Source organism: Berghia stephanieae, chromosome 4 (genome assembly GCF_034508935.2).
Source record: "Berghia stephanieae isolate SIO BIC M18660-M18661 chromosome 4, UCSD_Bste_1.3, whole genome shotgun sequence".
Classification (NCBI taxonomy): Eukaryota; Metazoa; Mollusca; class Gastropoda; order Nudibranchia; family Aeolidiidae; genus Berghia; species Berghia stephanieae.
This window is the reverse complement of record NC_088363.1, coordinates 79,907,596-79,930,782: the sequence shown is the minus strand read 5'-3', so window position 1 is coordinate 79,930,782 and position 23,187 is coordinate 79,907,596. Positions and strand designations below refer to the sequence as shown.

The 23,187-nt window shown below is 36.1% G+C and overlaps 2 protein-coding genes across 2 annotated transcripts; both read right to left on the bottom strand.

Moving 5' to 3' along the window:
* Positions 1–9,835: 9,835 nt before the first annotated feature.
* Positions 9,836–11,616, bottom strand: LOC144971343 (uncharacterized). Its single transcript, XM_078912068.1, has one exon. It carries the CDS (start codon positions 11,614–11,616, stop codon positions 10,699–10,701), a length of 918 nt encoding a protein of 305 aa, XP_078768194.1. The 3' UTR covers positions 9,836–10,698.
* Positions 11,386–12,053, bottom strand: LOC144971344 (uncharacterized). Its single transcript, XM_078912069.1, has one exon. It carries the CDS (start codon positions 12,051–12,053, stop codon positions 11,568–11,570), a length of 486 nt encoding a protein of 161 aa, XP_078768195.1. The 3' UTR covers positions 11,386–11,567.
* Positions 12,054–23,187: the final 11,134 nt, after the last annotated feature.

Below are 23,187 nucleotides of genomic sequence, written 5' to 3'. Positions count from 1 at the left end.
GTTTTAAAAAGCATATATTTTAATCAGATGAAATAAAGTTGAAATTATTTAAGTCGTACAATAACAAGACTTGCTTCACATTAATTTGTCTGCTGGAATTGCAAATTTGTTTCCAATGAAAATGTTGCTGCTTGAAGCTCAAAGGAAAAAAACAAAAACAACGATAAGTATTGAAATGTGTGGGACATCTCTCATTCGTCCTTAGTGTTTCATTCATGGTGTTTTGTTGATTAAGAGGAAACCCGAAACGTCCACAGTATCTGTCTTCGTTTAATAACTTGAAGCTTACATTTCAATACCTATCGTTATCTTAAGGTAGCCTCGCAGTTTGAATTCTTTGGATTCCTTATGCAGTAGTGCAATGATCAAATGGCATTACTAAACGCGCTATTTTTGTGCGTTATTAACCCTATTTCCATACTAAAATAGAAAGTCCTATTTCCTGATTTGGAGTCCATTTGGCCCCCCTGACTTGCTAAGAGAAAAATACTAGAAAGTCCTCTCTTCTTATTTGGGGGCCATTTGACCCCTATGATTTTACTATGGAAAATTCAGTTAAAATATTAGTTACTCATTAAATGTATGGGGTTAAAACATGTTGTTCTTTTTGTTTTTACATCATGCATCTATGTATTTAGTGACATAGTCGTGTCAATTTGATCCACAACTTACTGGTAGATGGCATCTACAATAATTGACTTAGGTAATTTTGTTTCCTGTTTGCTGTCCATATGATGAGCGCCAGTTTCAGTTTCCTACTTTTTCATAAACTCCAATCAAGAAACATCCAAGTACGTACTAACTCTTAACTTTTTTTTATTAGATTTGTGACGAATGAAGATGATTCTTATACTTATCCTATGTAATAAAAATGAATTGATAGTATCATTAATTTTATGATTGTAGTACTAGCGAGAATGAATCGCCAAAGAGGAAAGTATGAAACAATAAGGGATAAATGAAAGTGTTAATATTGAATTTAATGTTTCTTACAATGCTTGCCTTACTTTCGTGTCCTGCTTATCTTTTCTTATTGTGTGTACCCTACCTTAACATAACACATAACATATGGTATAGCGCGAAATAGGATAAAATCCCTTGAATGCCCTTAATATTAAATTGATTGAAAGATTACAATAATGATACACGTGGTAAAGATAGTATAACAACTTAAATGTACTCATGTATGTGTGCTGTACAAACATATGCAAAGCACGCACACACACACACACACACACATACACACATATACACTCATACATCCATACATATAGAAGATGACCATAATAAGGTAACAATGCATGGTATTTACATACAAGATTGAAAGCCATGTCAACAGCAGTGCAAACAAGCACCATTCGTCATATATAAATCCTTCTCACATATTTGTTTGTCGTAGCTTCTTATATGAAAAGTGATTTATTTTCTTGTACCGGTTTTCAATCTCTAGGTGAACAAAATTAATAATTTGACTGTCTTCGTTATGTCTCAGTCATAGTGAAATGAATTTGCTAACTAAATGGTTTGTATGTTGTTGAAAAAAAAATCGGCCATCGGTTGTGAGGTCTAAATTATGCTGCATTGGACCTAATAAAAATTATTATTATTATTATTATTATTATTATTATTATTATTATTATTATTATTATTATTATTATTATTATTATTATTATTATTATTATTATTACTATTATTATTATTATTATTATTATTATTACTATTATACTATTATTATTACTATTACTATTATTATTATTATTATTATTATTATTATTATTATTATTATTATTATTATTATTATTATTATTATTATTATTATTATTATTATTGTTATTATTATTATTATTATTATTATTATTATTATTATTATTATTATTATTATTATTGAAAATTGTGAAATGAAATGAAAGAAAGAGCTTCCTTTGTTGAAATCTTTAGTATTTTTCTCTAGCCTAGGGCTATTGGTCAGTACTGACCAATACGTGCCAGCGCCTGCTGGTCAGCACTAAATAAGAGGTGCCACCGGCAATTGCTCAGTACTGTCGAACGCAGGGGATGTTTGTCAGTGCTGACAAAGACCTTTTCGAACTTATTCGTCACTACTGGATTATTTCATTAGTAATAAAATTATATAAAAAATCCCAGGCCAACGTATCACATGACTGTTAGTAACACTTAGACAACTTTGATTTAAGTTTAACGTGTGGGGCAACGGAATGACTCTCGTTGTTTTTATGCCGCGATAAGATTCTTGTTATTTTATGTTGTCCATTCTATCTATGTATTAGTTTGGTTTTTATTTTTTTGGTTTGTTTTTGTTTGTTTGATTTTTTTTGTTTTTTTTTTTTGTACGTTCATTCAGCCCACGTCAGCTTGTTGTTGGTTTCAGTTCTTTCATAATCAAAAGCGTGATTACCCAAGAAAGAGCAGATTTATTATTTTATGACATTATTGTAAATTATATTGACATGTCTAGACAATTTCCCAGAATCATCTATTTGGAATGAATAGAATTATTATAAAAGAATCATTGAGGAGTAAAGATTTTGAACCTCTACATAAGAGTAAGAGTTAGGGAACAAAATGACAATCGTTCAAGCGAAGAAAAATATCCGGTTTGAAAGTCATGAAAATTTATTACTTATTTCTTTTAAACAGAGTCATGTCTGGCTGATTGAACATGTTCAAAATTGATTTTATGCACAAAATCTATACAAATGATGTTGAGTTTTTGTGTTTTATTAAAGAGAATGATTAAAATTTGTTAAGCTGACAAAACTATAGGACGCGTTGAGTTATAGGTGACATGTATTGTGAAAAGAGTTCCCAGAATATCGATGGTTGCGCTTTGGATACGATAATAATGTCTTGTATAGTTTGGAGGGCAGAACGACATAGATATAAAATTGTTTGGAAATGTTATGAATTGGGTTCCACGAAAATGGATGGTAATGGTTTGGAGACGATCTAATAATAACGATAATGATATCACGTACAGTTTGGAGGGCATGGCGACCTTCACATCGCTTAAACTTCCTGATTTATACACGTCTTCATTTATCATTGACCAGTACCACAGATTTTCGACAAATGTGAGCGACAGACAAGCTTTTAGTTTACTATATTTTGGGCAATTGAAGTTAGGATTGACTTTGTCTTGGAAACAAGATTGTTGTAACTAAGACCAGAGATTTTGATCTGGACAAATTAGAATCAAAGCGTTTGTAAGACGAGATAAACTGTTTGTTATGAGTTACAGTTCTTGAATCAAGTTCTAAAAACCATATGGGTCAAGAAGCCGGGGTTGATCCTAGATTCTATGACGTGAGATGAACAAGTAACAATCATTATTCTTGAAGTTTACCCAGTTTAAGACACACGTTGAGATAAAAGGCACTTAATACAAGACAAAAAGCCTTCAAGTTTACACATAGTTTTGTCTGTTGGTCCGTTATATTTCCGGACGGCAATGTTGTGAGCTTCCTAGCCCATCGCACAGCATCTATTCCCGCCACCAACATTTGATATCATCATTTATTGATCTCTTTATCATCACCACAACTATACCACCATAATAGGAAACACAAGTGTGATGTCAAAAAACTGGTTCCGATCTCAATGCAAGTGTAAAACCACTCTTCCGGAGGACTGGATACCTTGTGGAATTGATCTTCTGGTTTGAGATTGATGGTATCTTATTTTCTAGTCTCAATACATGCTGGTCGTCTATCAAAGGTCCTCTTTCCTCGCTCTTTTACGTCCCATAATCTTAAGAATCTGCCTACGGTATACATCCTGCTACTAACTGAAACTAATAAAGTTGTGCACCTTATGATTCAATATGTAACCTTTTCATTATAAGTCCTCCAAAGGACTGATCAAATCCCAGGAGTTTGGAACTGGAAGAGTAGAAGATGTGACGTCACCATTCTCGCAATTATACTTTCTGTACTTCTCATTACTGCCTCCACCACCAATTTATATTGCAACCACATATTATCACTATCATACGATAGGTGGATATTCGTTTAGCACAGCGACCAACTCACCCTCTCCTTCCAGTTCCAGTGCATCCTAAAATCTTGACAGAAAGTGTTCCCATAGGCCAGTTTTAAACTTTCGCGCCAGAAAAACAATTGACAAAAGACGATAGATGTCGAGTGGATTTTAACATGAGAGGACTAACAAGTTGAGAGCAGAGCTTAAAAAGGAAAACAAAGGGGATAGAATAAACAACAAGATTGAACCCCCCCCCCCCCCTCCAACCCTATAATACGAATGACAACCATAGATAAACTTCGAGTCTCTAGCCCAAGAATTTGATGAATCGCGGGTCAAATGTGCCTAGGTCTCATACTCGTTCCTGGCATGGGAAAACCACCAACATGTGCCAGCGCTCGTGGGTCAGTACTGACCAATATCACTCCGTTTTCTCTATAAAGTCATTGGGGCCAAATGACCCCAAAATCAGGAAATCGTTCTTTCTGTATTGTTCTCTTTGAAAGTCATGGGGGCCATTTGTTCCCCAGATTTGAAAATCTCAAATTCCAGATGTGCATACAAGCATGGAATTTGGCATGGTCATGGACCTCATCATTTTAAGAAAAGTCACCAAAATTCAGGTCTCTTCGTCAAAAACTTACTGTTTTATGAATAAAAAACACATCCCTGGGGGTCTTTTTGGCCCCCAAGTATGAAAATCCTTTCTTTAAAAAATATAGCATTGTGGAGAACATTGTGCTTATTTCAGTCAATAAAAAATGATACGGCGCACAACTCTACTGAAAGATTTGAAAATTAGAAATGTATTTTTTACAGATAGATAAACAGATAACTTGATTTCCTTTTATAATTTAAAGTCAGTTTGAATGTTCGTTGAGTCACACAGATATCATAAAATACGTACCGACGACACTAACACTCTCAAAATCAACCAATTTCATCACTGTAAAAAGTTGTCAGTTTGGCGTTTTTACGACAGGAAGAACAACCAAAAGTTGACAGATGGATTTTGACCATTGTTTTGATTTTCAGTCGCCATTTTGAGTCCGAGGGTCTTTTTTACTATTAGGGTTTGCTCGAGATCGAAGGATTTTTTCTATTAGGGTTAGTCATAAGTCTTAGTAAAGGTGCTAGGGTGTTTGTTTTTCCATAAGTTAAGTAAAGGGGAGACATTCTGAAAGCTCCTACATCCCCAGTATTCTTTAAATTTGTATTTTCCCCGTTGATCTTTTGTCAGGCGTTTATTTATTCAATATGTCATCATTTTTTCTATTAGGGTTAGCTCGAGATCGGAGGATATTTTTTCTTTCTATTAGGGTTAGTCATAAGTCTTAGTAAAGGTGCTAGGATGTTTTTTTTCCCATAAGTTAAGTAAAGGGTAGACATTCCGAAAGCTCCTACATCCCCAGTCTAATGTATTAACGATGTGAATGTTGTTGCTCGAAGCGAAGAAATAAATAATAATGTGAAATTGAATGTAAGCTTCAATTTAATTACAAAAACGGATCAAATGAACGTTTCGGGTTTCCACTTTATCAACAAAACAGGATGAATGAAATGCCACAGATGAATGAGATACTGTGGTAGTGGCGTAGTTAAGATGAATAAACAAAACATTGGTTAGCAGGAAATTAGTATGCTCCTTTGTTTAAGGAAGCACGAATTAAAATAGAATGCTAGATACTTCTAAAAGGTGCGCAATTAATTAAGTGAAAAGAGGGTAGGCGGGGAGGAACTGTGTAATGCAGTTTAGAACGTGAAATATAAAAACGTGTAGACTGTTGTCTTAAAAAATATATTCTAGCCTTGTGGAGAACATTGTGCCATTTGAGTCAATAAAAAATTATACAGCGCACAACTCTACTGAAAGATTTGAAAATTAGAAATGTATTTTTTATAGATAGATAAACAGATAATTTGATTTCCTTTTATAATTTAAAGTCAGTTTGAAAGTTCGTTGAGTCAAACCGATATCATGAAATATATATCGACAACACTAACACTCTCAAAAACCACCAATTTCGACACTGTAAAAAGTTGTCAGATTGGCGTTTTTACGCAAATCGTCGCATTCGAAATAATGTATTCACTTAATTACTTTAAGGATTCAGATCTACACTAAGTTTTCAACAGTTTTCATCTATTTATGACATCAAGTATTATTATTGCCCCTTTGATGTTTTCAATGTGATGGTTTCGGATGGATAATACCCAGGTTTAACTTCTTTGGTAATAAATTAAAAAATGATAATAATAGTCTAAAAAAATCGAAATTTAAAACAAGAAAATAGAAGCTGCATTGAAGGTAAAATGAGGTTTTAGAAAGACCTTATTAAATGTTTTGAATAGTCAGGTGGCTCCGTAGCGCAGTGGATAAGCTTCAGACTCTAAACTTGAAAGTACTGGTTTCAATCCCATTGTGGACGTTAAAAAAATGTTTACTTCATTGAGAAAGACATCATTTTCGTTGTTATAGTTACTGGACATATATTTAAAACCTTAAATTAATCTATTATTATTATTATTATTATTATTATTATTATTATTATTATTATTATTATTATTATTATTATTATTATTATTATTATTATTATTATTATTATTATTATTATTATTATTATTATTATTGTTATTATTATTATTATTATTATTATTATTATTATTATTATTATTATTATTATTATCATCATTATTATTATTATTATTATTATTATTATTATTATCATTATTATTATTATTATTATTATTATTATTATTATTATTATTATTATTATTATTATTATTATTATTATTATTTATTATTATTATTATATTTTTTTAAAACAACATCGGTACCATTCAATGTGTTATCGACGTGCATTTTTTGTTGATAAAGGGGAAATCAGAAAAAAAAAATCGGAAACCTCCACAGTATGTCTTCGTCTATTAAATTGAGGCTAACAATTCAACACTTATCGTTATTTTTTCCTTCGAGCTTCAAGCAATTGTCAATGCATTTGAAAAGGCCATTGCCAATGTAGAGAATGCCTATGTCGCTGATCATGGTCCTCTCGGCCGAGATAATCAAAGTAAATTTGCAAAATTTTCAGATACGAAAGAGTCTGCTACTTTTCGTATTCTGAGAATGGCGTCTGGTATTTTAGGTCCAAATGATGACCAGAAGAATGGCGGTAGAATAGAGTGGACAACATTTTGTGAAAAGTCTTACTTTCCTAGCTTTAAAAGTAACCGCTTTAATTGCCACTTTGAAGCAGCTGCTGCTCTCACTTTTCATAATTTGTCAACAATGAAGTTATTTTTCACCTCTGGTGTTTTGAATGACAACCCTAACATGAAAATTGAATCTGTTGCTGTTGATATTCAAGACAATGTAATGATGTCCTATGTTTGTTTTCTTGCTTTGTTTTATATCAAGGTCACTGGTCCTTACTGGAAACTGGTGAACAGCTCTGTTAAGTATTCAGAATTTCATACCTATGCTAAAATGCTTAGGGATGCTTTTCAGAGGTGGTCTGAGGATCCCAGTGACCTTTTTAATGAAACTTGTACATCTGTCTTTGATAATACAATGAATATTTCTTCTGCATTGTCCATTTCTATTCATGAATTTATTGCCATTTGTGATGAACAGTTTATGGTGGACATGCTTAGATCTCTTTGCAAGGAGGCATTGATTCTGACAGAAAGACAGCTTGCAGAATTTATGGATGGGGGTTACTTTTGTAATTTAGACCCTGCTGTTCAAAATCAACTTCGTCATTGTCCTTTAACCAATTTGATTGGAGAAAGTTCTTTTGGCGATTTTGATTTTGATATTTCAAAAGAAGAAATGCCTCCTTGCATAACAGATCTGCTTTCCACTGTATTAAGCGAAATAAAACTTTTCATTATCTTAAACACAGCAATCAACTCAAAGCACTCAAGCTTCTAAAATCAGCTCGCAAAAGATCAGCACAGTTAAGGCAGGCCAACATTGAATTCAAAAAAATAAATGAGGAATGACAAAAAACCCCAGATTTTTGCAGACAATCAAGATAAAAAGATTGCAAAAGAGCTTAAATCGATCACGCAAAGAGGCGTCTACACGGAAAAAGTTAAAATTCATGGTGGGCCGTGCAGATCCTCATCCGAAGTGGATGAATTGATTCTTAAACTTAATTCAATGGGCAAGTCCTCACGACATATTTGTGAGTGTTTAAAACATGAGATACGGTTCTGCAAAGCTGTATTGGGTCACAAGCATTTGAAATTAAGCGGTACATTTCATGGTCTTGTAGACCGGTTAAAGTCAGTTTTGGTCTAGATTGCACGGTCAAAAGTATTAAAATATTTTTTTTCTAGTCATGCATTGTGTCGCATATCAACTCTAATGGTTAGGGTTAAGTTTAAAGTTGATATAATATATAGTTATTTATAAATATTTTCCTTTACCGAGTTACTTCTTGCAGAATCGTCTATTACAATTATGTTGACTGTAGTATCTAATATTTCATTTTTTAAATATAATTTTTTATATCTCGATGTATGGCCTGCATTATAATTATTAATGATATTTACTGCACGTTTTAAATATTGTTTTGACACCAATTTTATTGTGTGCCGTCGTATCCTGAATATTATTTTTGAACCATTTTCTTATCTGCTGGTCTGTGAGGGATTGCATATTTTGCCAGTTCAACTGCTCTTGTGGGGTTGTAGTATTAATTGTTTTGTATTATTTATGTTTTGATTTGCATAGACTATTTGTTTGGACTTTATTTTATGGAATTTTGTGGATTTACATTATTACGAAAACATTTCATTTTTAAAACTTTTTCGTGAAATTGTCCTGTTTGAAGACATGGCCCTCTTAGACATAAATAATAAGGCTAGATGCTTGTTGTATACACTTAGGAGCAGTTCTTTACCTTTTTATTGGTGTTTAAACTGTATTTCTATCACCAAAATTACATTTGTTACGATTGTTTAAAAATCCTAAATTTTGCACTTTTTACCTCCCCTTTCGATTTTGTCATTTTTGGCCTTGGTGCGATTTTTGTTGCAATAAATGATGGTTTTTCCATCCAACTAGAACCCTGAAAAAAATTGAGCTTGTTCCCTGTGTGGTAGAGTGTTGATTTACTGATTTTTGAATGTGTGGGTTGGTAACTTATATAAAAATATTGCGCTCCGAAATCGGTCCACCCGCCCATTCGGAAATTATGAGTAAAAAAACAAAATTTGAAATGCTGTAACTTTTAAAATTGAAGATCTACAGCATTGATTTTGGTATCAAAATTCTCAGAATCAAAAGTTCTGTCAAGGAAAACAATTTTATTTGATGTGTTTTCCATATGAAAAATCAGTTTGGAGTAGCTAAAGCAGCAACATTGTCATTAATCAACCAGCAGGAGGTGCATAAAAATGGTGCGTTTTTTGTACACCTCCAGTGGAGGTGCATAAAAACGGTGCCAAACGCCACCAAACATGATCACCAGAGTACTGTACTGTAAGGTAAGTTCTCGATCCCAGGATCGTCTTTCAACTCTGCTCACGTCTACTACTTCAGGTTCATTTTCGCAAATGATTTTCTTACCTCAACCTTTTTTCACACACGGACAACTATATGTTGCTGTGTCACGGGTCAGAGGCTATAGTAGCTTACACTTCATGTCGGGCCACACAGAAAAACCAACAGGGAGATGTACCAAGTTACACGGACAACGTTGTTTACCAATATGCCCTCATGAAATGATGGTGGGTACAATATCGAATGAAAATAGTTCTTTCCCCGCGAAATTGCGGGCTTTTTACTAGTAGGGTTAAACAAAAAACAAAACAAAAACACAAAATGTACCATTTGCTTAAAATTTCACAAACTTTATTTTAAACGATAACACTGCCTGAACAAGATTATTTTTGTTTTATTTCTACTACAAATTGATGAAATACAAAAAGTGCACAAATAAGGCTCTCATAAAAACAAAAACAAAAAAAACCCCAAAAAACCCAAATACGTAAATGGAAAGTGCAACAAGAGCTAATTGGATTTTCCCTCTTTTTGTAATTAAACAATTGTAAATGATCTTTAATATTATCAAGCGGACAAAAATATAACAAAATAATCCAAGTGAAAATTCTCGTATTTACAACTGTCTCAAAAATTGTATTTAGTTCATTATTTCTACAAATTCTAAAATAAAAGATGTGGAAAAATGAAAGAAAGATGGAAACTGTTTTGCTACGGAATTGGATATCAATCAGAAAACTGAATATGAATATTATGTTAGGATTTTGTACTTGCAAGCATTTACAAAGATATCCAAAAACTAGAATGAGTGCTTCAGAAAGATTTTATTCATTATAAATTTAGACACAATAAGCAGTTCAAATGTAATAATACGATCTGGAATAATAAAACTTTCTGACATTATCAAGAAGAGAGTGCTTAAATAGTTTGAACGTGATGAAACGACAAAACAAAAAAACAAAAATATTCAAGTGAACTTTACAGTAGAATCAGAGTAAAACAGAGAGAGGAGTTGACCAAAGATAGAGGAGAAAGTAAAAAAAAAAACCCGGAAAGTACGACTATGATAGTATAATATTATAAGATTCCAATTTTTCAATGGCAGGGGACGCAACCAAGGTCTACGAGGCAATTAGGTGGATTATTGGAGACATTCATTAAGATGTGACTCCTCGGCAACACACACGTTAACCTTTTCGTTTTCTAGAGCACTCATCTAGAACTGACATCTTATGAACACACACGTTAACCTTGTCGTTAAACACGGTGCCAGGTGCACAGTCCTTTTCTACGGCTTTTCCATTATCACATTGACAGAATTTGCTGCAGTCGGATCTGTGGGGATGATAGCCATCAGAACCCGGTCCACAGAGCTTGTCCGGACAATCTTCCTTTTTGCCTACTCCCTTTCCATTCCGTTTTCTAGAGCACTCATCTTGCTCTGACATCTTATGAACACACACGTTAACCTTGTCGCTAAACACGGTGCCAGGTGCACAGTCCTTTTCTACGGCTTTTCCATTATCACATTGACAGAATTTGCTGCAGTCGGATCTGTGGGGATGATAGCCATCAGAACCTGGTCCACAGAGCTTGTCCGGACAATCTTCCTTTTTGCCTACTCCCTCTCCTTTCCGTTTTCTAGAGCACTCATCTTGCTCTGACATCTTATGAACACACACGTTAACCTTGTCGCTAAACACGGTGCCAGGTGCACAGTCCTTTTCTACGGCTTTTCCATTATCACATTGACAGAATTTGCTGCAGTCGGATCTGTGGGGATGATAGCCATCAGAACCCGGTCCACAGAGCTTGTCCGGACAATCTTCCTTTTTGCCTACTCCCTTTCCATTCCGTTTTCTAGAGCACTCATCTTGCTCTGACATCTTATGAACACACACGTTAACCTTGTCGCTAAACACGGTGCCAGGTGCACAGTCCTTTTCTACGGCTTTTCCATTATCACATTGACAGAATTTGCTGCAGTCGGATCTGTGGGGATGATAGCCATCAGAACCCGGTCCACAGAGCTTGTCCGGACAATCTTCCTTTTTGCCTACTCCCTTTCCTTTCCGTTTTCTAGAGCACTCATCTTGCTCTGACATCTTATGAACACACACGTTAACCTTGTCGCTAAACACGGTGCCAGTGCACAGTCCTTTTCTACGGCTTTTCCATTATCACATTGACAGAATTTGCTGCAGTCGGATCTGTGGGGATGATAGCCATCAGAACCTGGTCCACAGAGCTTGTCCGGACAATCTTCCTTTTTGCCTACTCCCTCTCCTTTCCGTTTTCTAGAGCACTCATCTTGCTCTGACATCTTATGAACACACACGTTAACCTTGTCGCTAAACACGGTGCCAGGTGCACAGTCCTTTTCTACGGCTTTTCCATTATCACATTGACAGAATTTGCTGCAGTCGGATCTGTGGGGATGATAGCCATCAGAACCCGGTCCACAGAGCTTGTCCGGACAATCTTCCTTTTTGCCTACTCCCTTTCCATTCCGTTTTCTAGAGCAGTCATCTTGCTCTGACATCTTATGAACACACACGTTAACCTTGTCGCTAAACACGGTGCCAGGTGCACAGTCCTTTTCTACGGCTTTTCCATTATCACATTGACAGAATTTGCTGCAGTCGGATCTGTGGGATGATAGCCATCAGAACCTGGTCCACAGAGCTTGTCCGGACAATCTTCCTTTTTGCCTACTCCCTTTCCATTCCGTTTTCTAGAGCAGTCATCTTGCTCTGACATCTTATGAACACACACGTTAACCTTGTCGCTAAACACGGTGCCAGGTGCACAGTCCTTTTCTACGGCTTTTCCATTATCACATTGACAGAATTTGCTGCAGTCGGATCTGTGGGGATGATAGCCATCAGAACCCGGTCCACAGAGCTTGTCCGGACAATCTTCCTTTTTGCCTACTCCCTTTCCATTCCGTTTTCTAGAGCACTCATCTTGCTTTGACATCTTATGAACACACACGTTAACCTTGTCGCTAAACACGGTGCCAGGTGCACAGTCCTTTTCTACGGCTTTTCCATTATCACATTGACAGAATTTGCTGCAGTCGGATCTGTGGGGATGATAGCCATCAGAACCTGGTCCACAGAGCTTGTCCGGACAATCTTCCTTTTTGCCTACTCCTCTCCTTTCCGTTTTCTAGAGCACTCATCTTGCTCTGACATCTTATGAACACACACGTTAACCTTGTCGCTAAACACGGTGCCAGGTGCACAGTCCTTTTCTACGGCTTTTCCATTATCACATTGACAGAATTTGCTGCAGTCGGATCTGTGGGGATGATAGCCATCAGAACCTGGTCCACAGAGCTTGTCCGGACAACCAGTTTTTTGGCCTTGGACAATAAGGCAAAAAATTGTCGCAAGGAGCGGAATGAGGAGGGAGAACGATTTGGTCTCCATCATACTCTGAAATAGAATTGGGAGAAAATTGAATCTAGTGATTCAAGACCACAGGAAACACAGTGATGACCTTCACATTGTGTTAGATGTTGATGATGATGATGATGATGATGATGATGATGATGATGATGATGATGATGATGATGATGATGATGATAATGACGATGAAGTTGATGATGATGATTATGATGATGATGATAATGATGAATTTGATGATTCACTGATGATAATTCTTCTTCTTCTTCTTCTTCTTCTTCTTCTTCTTCTTCTACTACTACTACTACTTCTTCTTCTTCTTCTTCTTCTTCTTCTTCTTCTTCTTCTTCTTCTTCTTCTTCTTCTTCTTCTTCTTCTTCTTCTTCTTCTTCTTCTTCTTTAAGTCTCAAAATCAAAAAGCCGTGATAAAGAACACGGATTTGTATTTTATTTTACCCCATACGAAAAGCTTTTTTAACGTAATAAATTCTGAGCGAATACTGAAGAGCTCTTAGCTCTTAGTCATTTTATGTGGTCACTATAGCTGACATTTAATTCTGCTTTGCGGACAAAGCCTTCCGCATAATACGATCCAACCATGTCTACAACGATTGAACAAATAATGATATAAACTCAAAATAAAAAGCTTGTTATATGAATTAAAACAGATAAACAATTAGTGTCTTTTATAAAAACATTTTTATTATTATTTCGCTCGTTATATTGAAACCTTATATTGATGCTCGTTGAAATCGCATTATTCAAGTTTTGATATATGTAACTCATAAGGCTATGTGGTCCAATGGTATGACACTTGCCTTCGAATAGGAAAGTTCAGGTTCGAGTCCCACTCTGAGCGGGGCATAGTTGAGTCCTTCGTAATGGCTCTATGTTCACATTCTCTCATTGTAATCGGTTGTAAAATGAGTACCTGATAGTTAACATCGATATTAATAAACAACAATTTTGTGAAAACAATTGTGACCTGGGGTCTCTCTCCAATACGATGTGAGGATAAACCAGGTAATAAGATTATAAAATCCTATCGGAATTCATAAGCCTCATTAAAGTGAATTAATATTGTCATATTACTTCAGCCTCAAATATTATTATTCTAACCATCTTCTATTTTAATTCAATTTCGGTTCATCCCAACATGTTACTCAATACGTGCAGGTACGTGATCTAGTGATTTGACACTCGTCTTTGTGTCAGAAGGTTCAGCGTACTATTTCCGCTCTGGGCTCTTCACTTGCCTTCTCTCATGTATTCTTGTGTAAAATGAATACCTGGCTGTTAGCAACGTTGTCTCTGTCCGAAAAAATATGTAGTATAATATGTCGTCCTACGTATGAAGTTCTTCTTTTAATTAGGAGGGCCCTGTAAAGCGCTTTGAGCACGTTTAGTAGATATTGTACTATATAAATGCTCAATATATATATTTAAACTGAGAAGTTGGATCACATTTTAAAGACTCAACAATTTGATAAATAAAAGAGTTTATACATGTATTGGGAATTCCTATTGCGATGTTGGTAAAGCAACCACTTTACACGCAAAGAGACCGTGGTTGATCGCGGGTGCAGTCGAGATTTTTGTTCTGCGTAGTATATAATGTGTTGTACATGTATATATTACATAGTACAATATCTTATGTATTAGGAGTTGAGATAAATGTTCATAAAAAATGTTTTTTTGTCAATTGTCAAATACTATTACGTGTATCATAATGATAATTGATTATTAAACTTTTCAAAAAGATAATTCATTATTAATAAATTAGGGTTGGGAATCAACAATGTTCGTTCAGCCAAGGTTAAATGTTTATCATGAAGCACATATTGGGACCAAGCACGTCTGTGCGTGGCCATGTGCGTGGCCATCCGGCAGCCTTGGTAAACTGCGAGCATAATATATATTGATATCGATATGGCATTTTTCGATACGATATGCCCAACATTCTACTAGAGCACAGGAGCTTTGGTCCCAATATGTGAATTCCCTGTGTCCGTGACACTTTTATGCTGATGTAGCATAGCACCTTGTAGGTGCCGTACTAATGTACAATGCAACTCATACATACATCATGAAGCACAGAATTACTGGCAAATCTGAAAAATTATAAGACTATTTTTCATAGATTGATATAGTAGTAACTTCCAAACCTTCTTTTTATTTCAGGCTAATTCAAGCATCCCACTTACTCAAATTAATGTGAAGAAAATATGCTAGGTCGTAATACTCGTTACTCTTTTATGTTTGATTATAGAGTTAATCATTCGCAAGTAGGTACCCGCCAAAACAAAAGTCTGGCATCACATTATAATAAAACCCATGCACCTATCTTTGACCGCTCACATGCCACGGCAAATTATAGAAAGAAATAACCATAAAAATATGGTTGTAGGCTGGCAAAAGAAACAAATACTCACAAATAAACGAGCAAATTAAATAACGTCCATATATTGATATTTATGAAGCAAGGTGATAAAAGTTCTCAAAAATGACTGTCGATCTATTTTTAGACCACAGTGATGTTAATTATTCAAAATTTATACGCTTGTGTGAACAAAACAAGAACTACGTATGAAACCTGGTTTTAAGAATAATTTAGCCATATATGACGAATTCAGCTTGTATAAAATATTATTTGTTCATTCTTGTTTTCGCTAAAGTGTATTATCTTCAATTTAAATAAAAACAAAAAAAAATGAATAAATAAAAATGGGAGACTTATATTGTACTCAAAGTTATCCTGCTCCCAAAGTTCCTGATCATCAGCATCGAATGGGAGACCAAACTTCACTAACCTAGAGTTTCAATTTCAATGTTTGAGTTTATAATTGGTAACCATTGTTTTTAAGAGAAGGTAAAAATTTAGTTCAATGTTAGTCCGTATTAGTTTTCGGTTCTTTAACTTTGGATGTCTCAGACGCATAATTTTAGAATGCTTTGTAATTTTGTTCTCATGTTTACGATTCACTTTGCAATTTGACTGACAATCATTCGCATCACTCACCGATTCTCACTTAGTTGATTTTTCCTTCACTCATGTCAGCTTCATTCTCATGCAGTGATTGATTCTTTTTGAGAGAACACACTTTTTATAACAATAGACGAATAATGATTTTTTAAAGTGTCATTTTATGGGTAACAGTTACCATCAAGAACGTGTCTGAATCATAATTTAACCGTAAACAAAATTTAAAAAAAAGGAAATAAAGGAAAGAACTAAAGTACAAATCCCCCCCCCCCCTTCCATAGTACCTGGAATGTCAACTAAAGGTAAAAAACAAACAAAAAAAAAACATCTTTCGTAGTGCCCAGCTTTCGCCAGTTTCAACTGGCAAAAGTCTAGCCTTTTCATATTATTCACTCTTTCCCTTTCTTGATAATATGTTCGGAACAACCACTAGACACTTGCTCATAACTGGAAAAGAAACTAGACAAGGGATCGATAAAATAAATTTCGATAAACGTGCTTGCCCCCCCCCCCCCCACACACACACACACCTTCCCAACCCTCAAGACTTCTATTCACGAAAAAGTTTCTCCATTGTTTTTCATAGTAAACTGCTTTTGTGTTGTTTTTGGCTACATTATTATAAGTCGATAATAACAAGAAATGAAAAAATGATTCTGTGAGTCCGATGTCGGCCATGTGCGTGGCCATCTGACAGCCTTGGTAAACTGCGAGCATAATTTATATTGATATCGATATGGCATTTTGAAATCGATTTGATTCGATATTGTCATTCATATCGATATGTCGATATTTCGATACGATATGCCCAACATTATACGAGAGCACTAGAGCTTTTATATAGGGCAATATCCACTAAATGTGCTCAAAGTGCTTTACAAAGGGTCCCTGACCAACAGCAACACGTAACATGTAAAACAAGACCTAACGCCTGTTAGGCGATATTACAATTGATTTCCAACAGAGAAAACGCTGTTGACGGCCACGTACTCATTTGCACCTGAGTACGGTGAGAGAATGTGAGTAAAGAGTCTTTTCCAAGGACTCAACTATGCGCCGAGCGAGGCTCGAACCCATGACCTTCCTATCTGAAAGCGAGTGCCATACCACTAGACCACATACCCGCACAGCAACAAATCATGTGATCGATGACAAGGTAGGACGAAATCATAAATTATACTGATCCCTACCATTAAAATTGATGAGTGCCTGTTCGTAGCCTTTATTTTTCCGAGAATGACGCGATTTGTCCATAAATTAACATCGGTGCATCTTAACGGGTCGTTTTTATGTACATTTGCAACTCACATTATTCATTATAGGTGTTGTGTGTAGTCTTCGTGTAGTTAATACGGAGTGTGAAGTCCATCACAAAAATAGGGTCTCAAAAGATGTAATATTATGATATCCGTACGTCTTTGTAAATAAAACTAAAATTATAAAATAAGCGCTGATGACGTCCGACCGAAATTTGAAACTGCCAAATGGAAGTAATATTAAAGATAAAATAACCATTTAGAAAGACATGATTAAATATCTAAATTAGTTATGTGGAACCGTGGTGTCGCGGCTAAGCCGTCAGCTGCCTTTAAGATACTGGGTTCGAATCCATGTGTGGATAATTTTGTATTCTTTTTTTATTGAAAAAATATCCTTTTTATTATTGCTATAGTTATTAGATATTTTTTGATACTTTGAATTAATTTTTAAAAATCCATTTTATTGTACAAAAAAAAAAAAAAAGATATTGGTATTTTCATTATTATCATATTATATTACTTTATCATTATTATCAGTAATTGTTTACCACGTTAGTTTGTTGTTGCTTTTCTTTTCTTTTCTTTTCTTTTTATATTTCTTTTAAAGTCTTTCATCAATAAAAAAAAGATCTTCCATCTTAAGTTTAAAAAAATATTTATTTGTTTATATATGTAACCTATGTTAATTTCCACAATTTGATAGAAGAATAATAGATGACTGCCGTTCGTAACAGCCTTTATTTCTCGCATATATTCTGGGTTCTCCACGAGTATTATAAATAGTAATAACACGTTAGGAGATGACTGTTTTTCAACTAAATTTACTAACTAAAACTTATGCAATATCAATTTAGTAGCAAAGAAAAATAGACTGATTCATCATGTTTATATTTCAAGCTTAAAAGCTTCCTATTGGCTGCATTATTGAAACTATAAATAATCTCAGAATTTGAGATGTCGTGTAATGAAATAAACCGTAGAGTTAAATTTCTCCATTGTTATGAATAAAAGAAATGTCATTTTATTAATTTTATTTCTATTCAATCCCCACTAAATAGCTTTCAAGAGACTCTGTAGTAAAAAAGAAGTGAGCTTTTAGATAGCGCAATATCCACTAAACGTACTCAAAGCGCTTTACAAAGGGTCCCTGACCAATAGCATACGTAAAATATAGAACGAGACATGACGTCTGTTAGGCGATATTACAAGTGTTTGACAACGCTGTTAAAGGCCAGATACTCATTTTACGCCTTAGTACGGTGAGAGAATAGGAAAAAAGAGTCTTTTCTAGGGACTCAACTATGTGCCGAGTGAGGTTCAAACCAATGACCTTCCGACCCGACAACGTGTGTCATATCACAAGACCAAATAACTAAGCGTAACCTTCGTAAACTCAAAGCCTGACACTGACCAAAATATATTAAGTAAAAAAAAAGTCCATAACCACAAAAGAAAAGAATTGATTTCTAATAAGATCATTTGTTTCCTTGTGCTGTATTAACGACTACTCAAAAGGAGGTGCACTAACCTATAAATGACGTCAAAAAACAAGTCCTAGTGTCGGGCTGTAAGTTAACGAAGGAGAAGAATACGAGCTTTGAAGTATCTACAAGAATGCTAAACAAAATTGAAAATCATTTTATAATCAGAAATAGTGAAGTTCAAACTAATCATTATATTAAAATAATGTTTCTATCTACTATTACAATGCTTACTTACAGTTCAACAACAAGGGACGTTTCGGTCCTCTCAATTTCGACTATCTTTGCAAAGAACGTCAGACAGTGCCCAGTTCAGTTTTCCAAACCGAGTCGGTCCTTCCTGCACCAAGAATTCTACAGATCTGAATCTGTTACCATCGAGCAAAATGTTCATTATATATTATAAAATCCAGCGCTTCAAAGCGGCGTTATGTCATTGTGTTCCAGATGGGTAAAATTGAATGCATTGATTGAAATGATAAGTGACCCTCCGCCCCAAAACGGTATTACATACATCGGGATAAATTATGAAACCTCGAAAAAGTTAATTTAAGGTGAAAATAATACGAAATATTAACTTTAAATGTTTCTACAATGTAAAAAAATGGATTTATTCTCCATCGTAACGAATAGTAATCAACCCCGAGCTCCATATTTGTGGCTATAAATTCAATTTTCAACACCTAGACCATCCCGACATAACACCGTTTTCAGACGGTGGGTTTTATATGAGACTTTGGCTCCGTCTATTCATTCTATTTAAGGAGAATAAATTAATTTAAAAAAAATATGTGACTTATCTTTTCAGAACAGCATTATGTCGAGATTGACCGGGTGCTAAAACGTAATTTAATGTAAAAAATATGAGACTTGAGTTTCGTTTTTATGTTTTATTGGGTAGAATCGATACAGTTTCTTGAAGTGACAGAAGCTAAAAATTCACAGTGTTGTTATATCCCTTTTTTGTTCCTGGTTGAACCCTACATAATTCCGTTTGGAGGCGACTGGTCACAAATGTGGAAAGCAATTTTAATTTTATATTTCTGGCCATATAAGATTTAAGATTAGTGTTCAACACCGAATTCGATTTAAGTGGTCGCTTTCATAATATTACATTATAGGTTTTAGAATGAAACATTGAGAATCACTGAACCGTGGTGTGGTCTGTCTCAGAGATTTATTTTATAGATGGTATCAATAGATTCCAGATTGATTTGCACTCGATGAATGCTTCTTTATCGTGACATTCTTCATGTCTATCTCTATTAAAATCTATTATCCAACACACAATTGAAATTGTAAGTTTCTAAATTTGGAAAGTCTATGAACCAAATTATCTGTGACCTGTCACCTCACACATACACACACACACACACACACACACACACACACATATATATATATATACATATATATATATATATATATATATGTGTGTGTGTGTGTGTGTGTGTGTGTGTGTAACATTTCAAGTCTGATTATGATCAACTTCTACAATAATATTGTTTCGAGCGTTCGCATTCATCAGGAAGTGGTAGTGGAAGCCAGCTCAGCCTAGCAACAACCTAAAGAAAAAATTCAGGACCCAGGCAACATGACCACTAAACAACAATTGCGTGACTCAAAACGTTATTTATCAAGCCTCTGTTACACGCCCAGACACACCAAAACAAGAAACATATATTGGCCTCATTAAGTGTTCATTCAAAACCAGATACAACCTGCATAAATCTTCCTTCAAAAACATACACAAACGACATTCTACTACACTAAGCGAACATATTTGGAACCTCAAAGAAAACAAAATCAACACAGCATTACATGGAAAATCATCTCCAGAGCACAGTCGTACTCCCCCTCTTCTAAGATTTGTAACCTCTGCTTAGAAGAAAAATTCTTCATCATCACAAAACCGAACATGGCAACAATCAACAAAAGAAACGAACTAACATCCTCATGCAGACATAGAAACAAGCACCTTTTATGTAATTACGAACCACCATAAACACGAAGCTAGGTATGTACGAAAAACACAACAATATATTTTATTTTCCACTTCCTGATGAAAGCGAACGCTCGAAATAATATTGTAGGCTACTTACTTAATCCTCTTCGGGCCTTGAGGCACATATGGCATCCACCAGACATCTCCATTTTTTGCGATCGGCTGCTTTTGCGGTGGCTGTATTCCATGACAGGCCTGCTTCCTTTAATTCTTTCTCCATGGTCCTTCGCCAGGTTTCTTTGGGTCTTCCCGCTTTCTCTTCCCATCTGCTGTCCAGTACAAGGCTGTCTTTGGAAGTGACCCTTTTTCCATTCTGGCCACATGACCCGGCCAACGCCATCTTTTCCTTTTTATTTGGCTTTAAATGCTAGTGCAGTCAGCTTTCTTTAATAGATCTACTGTTATTATTTTTGTAGGCCAAAATAAATTAAACATTCTTTTTAAACACTTGTTCTGAAAGGCTTCTAGTTTCTGTAGTAAGGAAGATGTCATTTTCCAGCTTTCACTTCCCTAAAGCAGTACACTTAAAACATTGCTCTTGTATATTTTCAGCTTTGTCTTTCTCATTATTTGCTTTGATTTCCAAAAGTTTTTCAGTATGCCGAAAGCCTGGTTTGCCTTTTGAGTTCTGTGCTTGATATCGTGGTCTGCATTTCTGTCGTCTGTTGTTTTGGATCCGAGGTAGGAGAACTCTGTTACCTCTTCAATTATATATTCATCTATTCTAATTTCACTGTCATGTTTTGGATTCACACTAATGTACACAGTCTTATCGAAATTTATTTTCAGTCCAATTTTCGAGGCGTTCTTGTGTAGTACGTTTAGTTTCTCTGAAGCGTCTCTGTGTGTACTGGAAACTAACGCGATATCATCTGCGTAGTCTATATCTTTCAGAAAGGATGTCAGTGTCCAGCGAATGCCTCTCTTCTTACCATCAATTGTATTTTTTATGAGCCAGTCTAGAGCCCGGATAAACAGAGGCGGGTAGAGTATGCAGCCTTGTTTTACACCAGTTGTTACATTAAAGCTGTCTGTTAAATTGTTACCACAGATCACTTGGCATTGATAGTTGCTGTACTTAGTTGCTTTTATTAAGTTGACTATCTTCATCGGTATACCATAATGGCAGCAGCAGCCTCTTATGGTTCACACTACTATGTTATGACGATCAACCCAATCAGCAAAGTCCGGTCCGCATTAGTGCACCGTCGCGAACCCGCCGGGTAGCATCGTCACAACACACCTTTCGACTAGATGCTTTGCCGTCTCGGGTTCGTGCCCACAGCGTGGACATATGGGAAGGTAGTTAGACCCCACCGATGTAACGCACTTGCCGTTAGGCAGCTCCTCGACCGAAGCCGATTCGCAGATACCCAGTGTCTCCTCTTACTGGTATCAAAGCCTGACAACATCTCACCAAGCTTAGAGGAGTGTAGGTCCCCGCCCCCACGAGGGATTGAATTCATCCAAACCGACTTCCATCTCGTATGTGCAGATCTGTCCGTAGTCAGGGATTCTGCGTACAAGGGTTGCCGGGACTTATTTCGGCTCGAAACGGGGGCACCGTCCATTATGCGCATGAGAGGGGTATCCCCATTCCCTCTCTTTTTGATCTTACTCAGCCAGTTTCCCGTAATCGTCTCTCTCCTGACATCGGGGGGCTGGATCGCTGCCATTATCGGGCCCCATTCTCTAGTGCTTGTTGCTAGCGTTCCTAACACTATGTGCATCGACTTGCGAAGCTTTACATCCACCTTCTCAACGTTTCTGCTTCTACCCCACACTGGGGCGCAATACTCCGCGGTGGAATAGCATAGTGCCAAGGCGGCCGTTCTCAGGAGCGCTTGGCTAGCGCACCAAGTCGATCCCGCCAGCTTCCTCAGAAGACTATTCCGCTTCTCTATCTTCCGGGCAACCCCTTCGAGATGCACCCGATAGGTAAGGCTGCGATCCAACGTCACCCCTAAATATTTTGGATGCGGCTCATATGGGAGTGGCTGGTCCCCCGACTAGGACATTCAGTTTGCGGGTGTGCCAAGCACTGCATAAGTGGAATGCAGTGGCCACGGTTTTTGAAGTGTTCATCTTCAAGTACCACTTGTCGAAGTAAGATTTGAGTCTGGTGACGTCCTCGCTGAGTACGCTCTCGAGACGGGTCCACACTTTACTCTGAGTAACGAGTGCCCAGTCGTCTGCGCATCCCAGCCTCAGGGAGGAAGTGTTCGGCATATCGCTAATGTAAACGTTAAACAACATTGGCGCAAGTACCGATCCCTGAGGGACCCCATTCTTCAGTTTCCTTACTTTGCTCATGGCGTCTCCCAGCGCGACGTGGAATTGCCTTTCCCCTAAGATCGAAGAGAACAACTTCAAGGTCTTTTTGCACCTTATGATTTTTGCAAGTTTGAGCATCAACCCTTCGCACCAGACCGTATCGTACGCCGCTGATAGGTCTATAAAGACAGCACCTTTTGCTGTTTTCTCTCGAACCCGTGCTCTGTAAGAGCAATGCCCTGCTCCGTGGTGCACCTCCCTTCC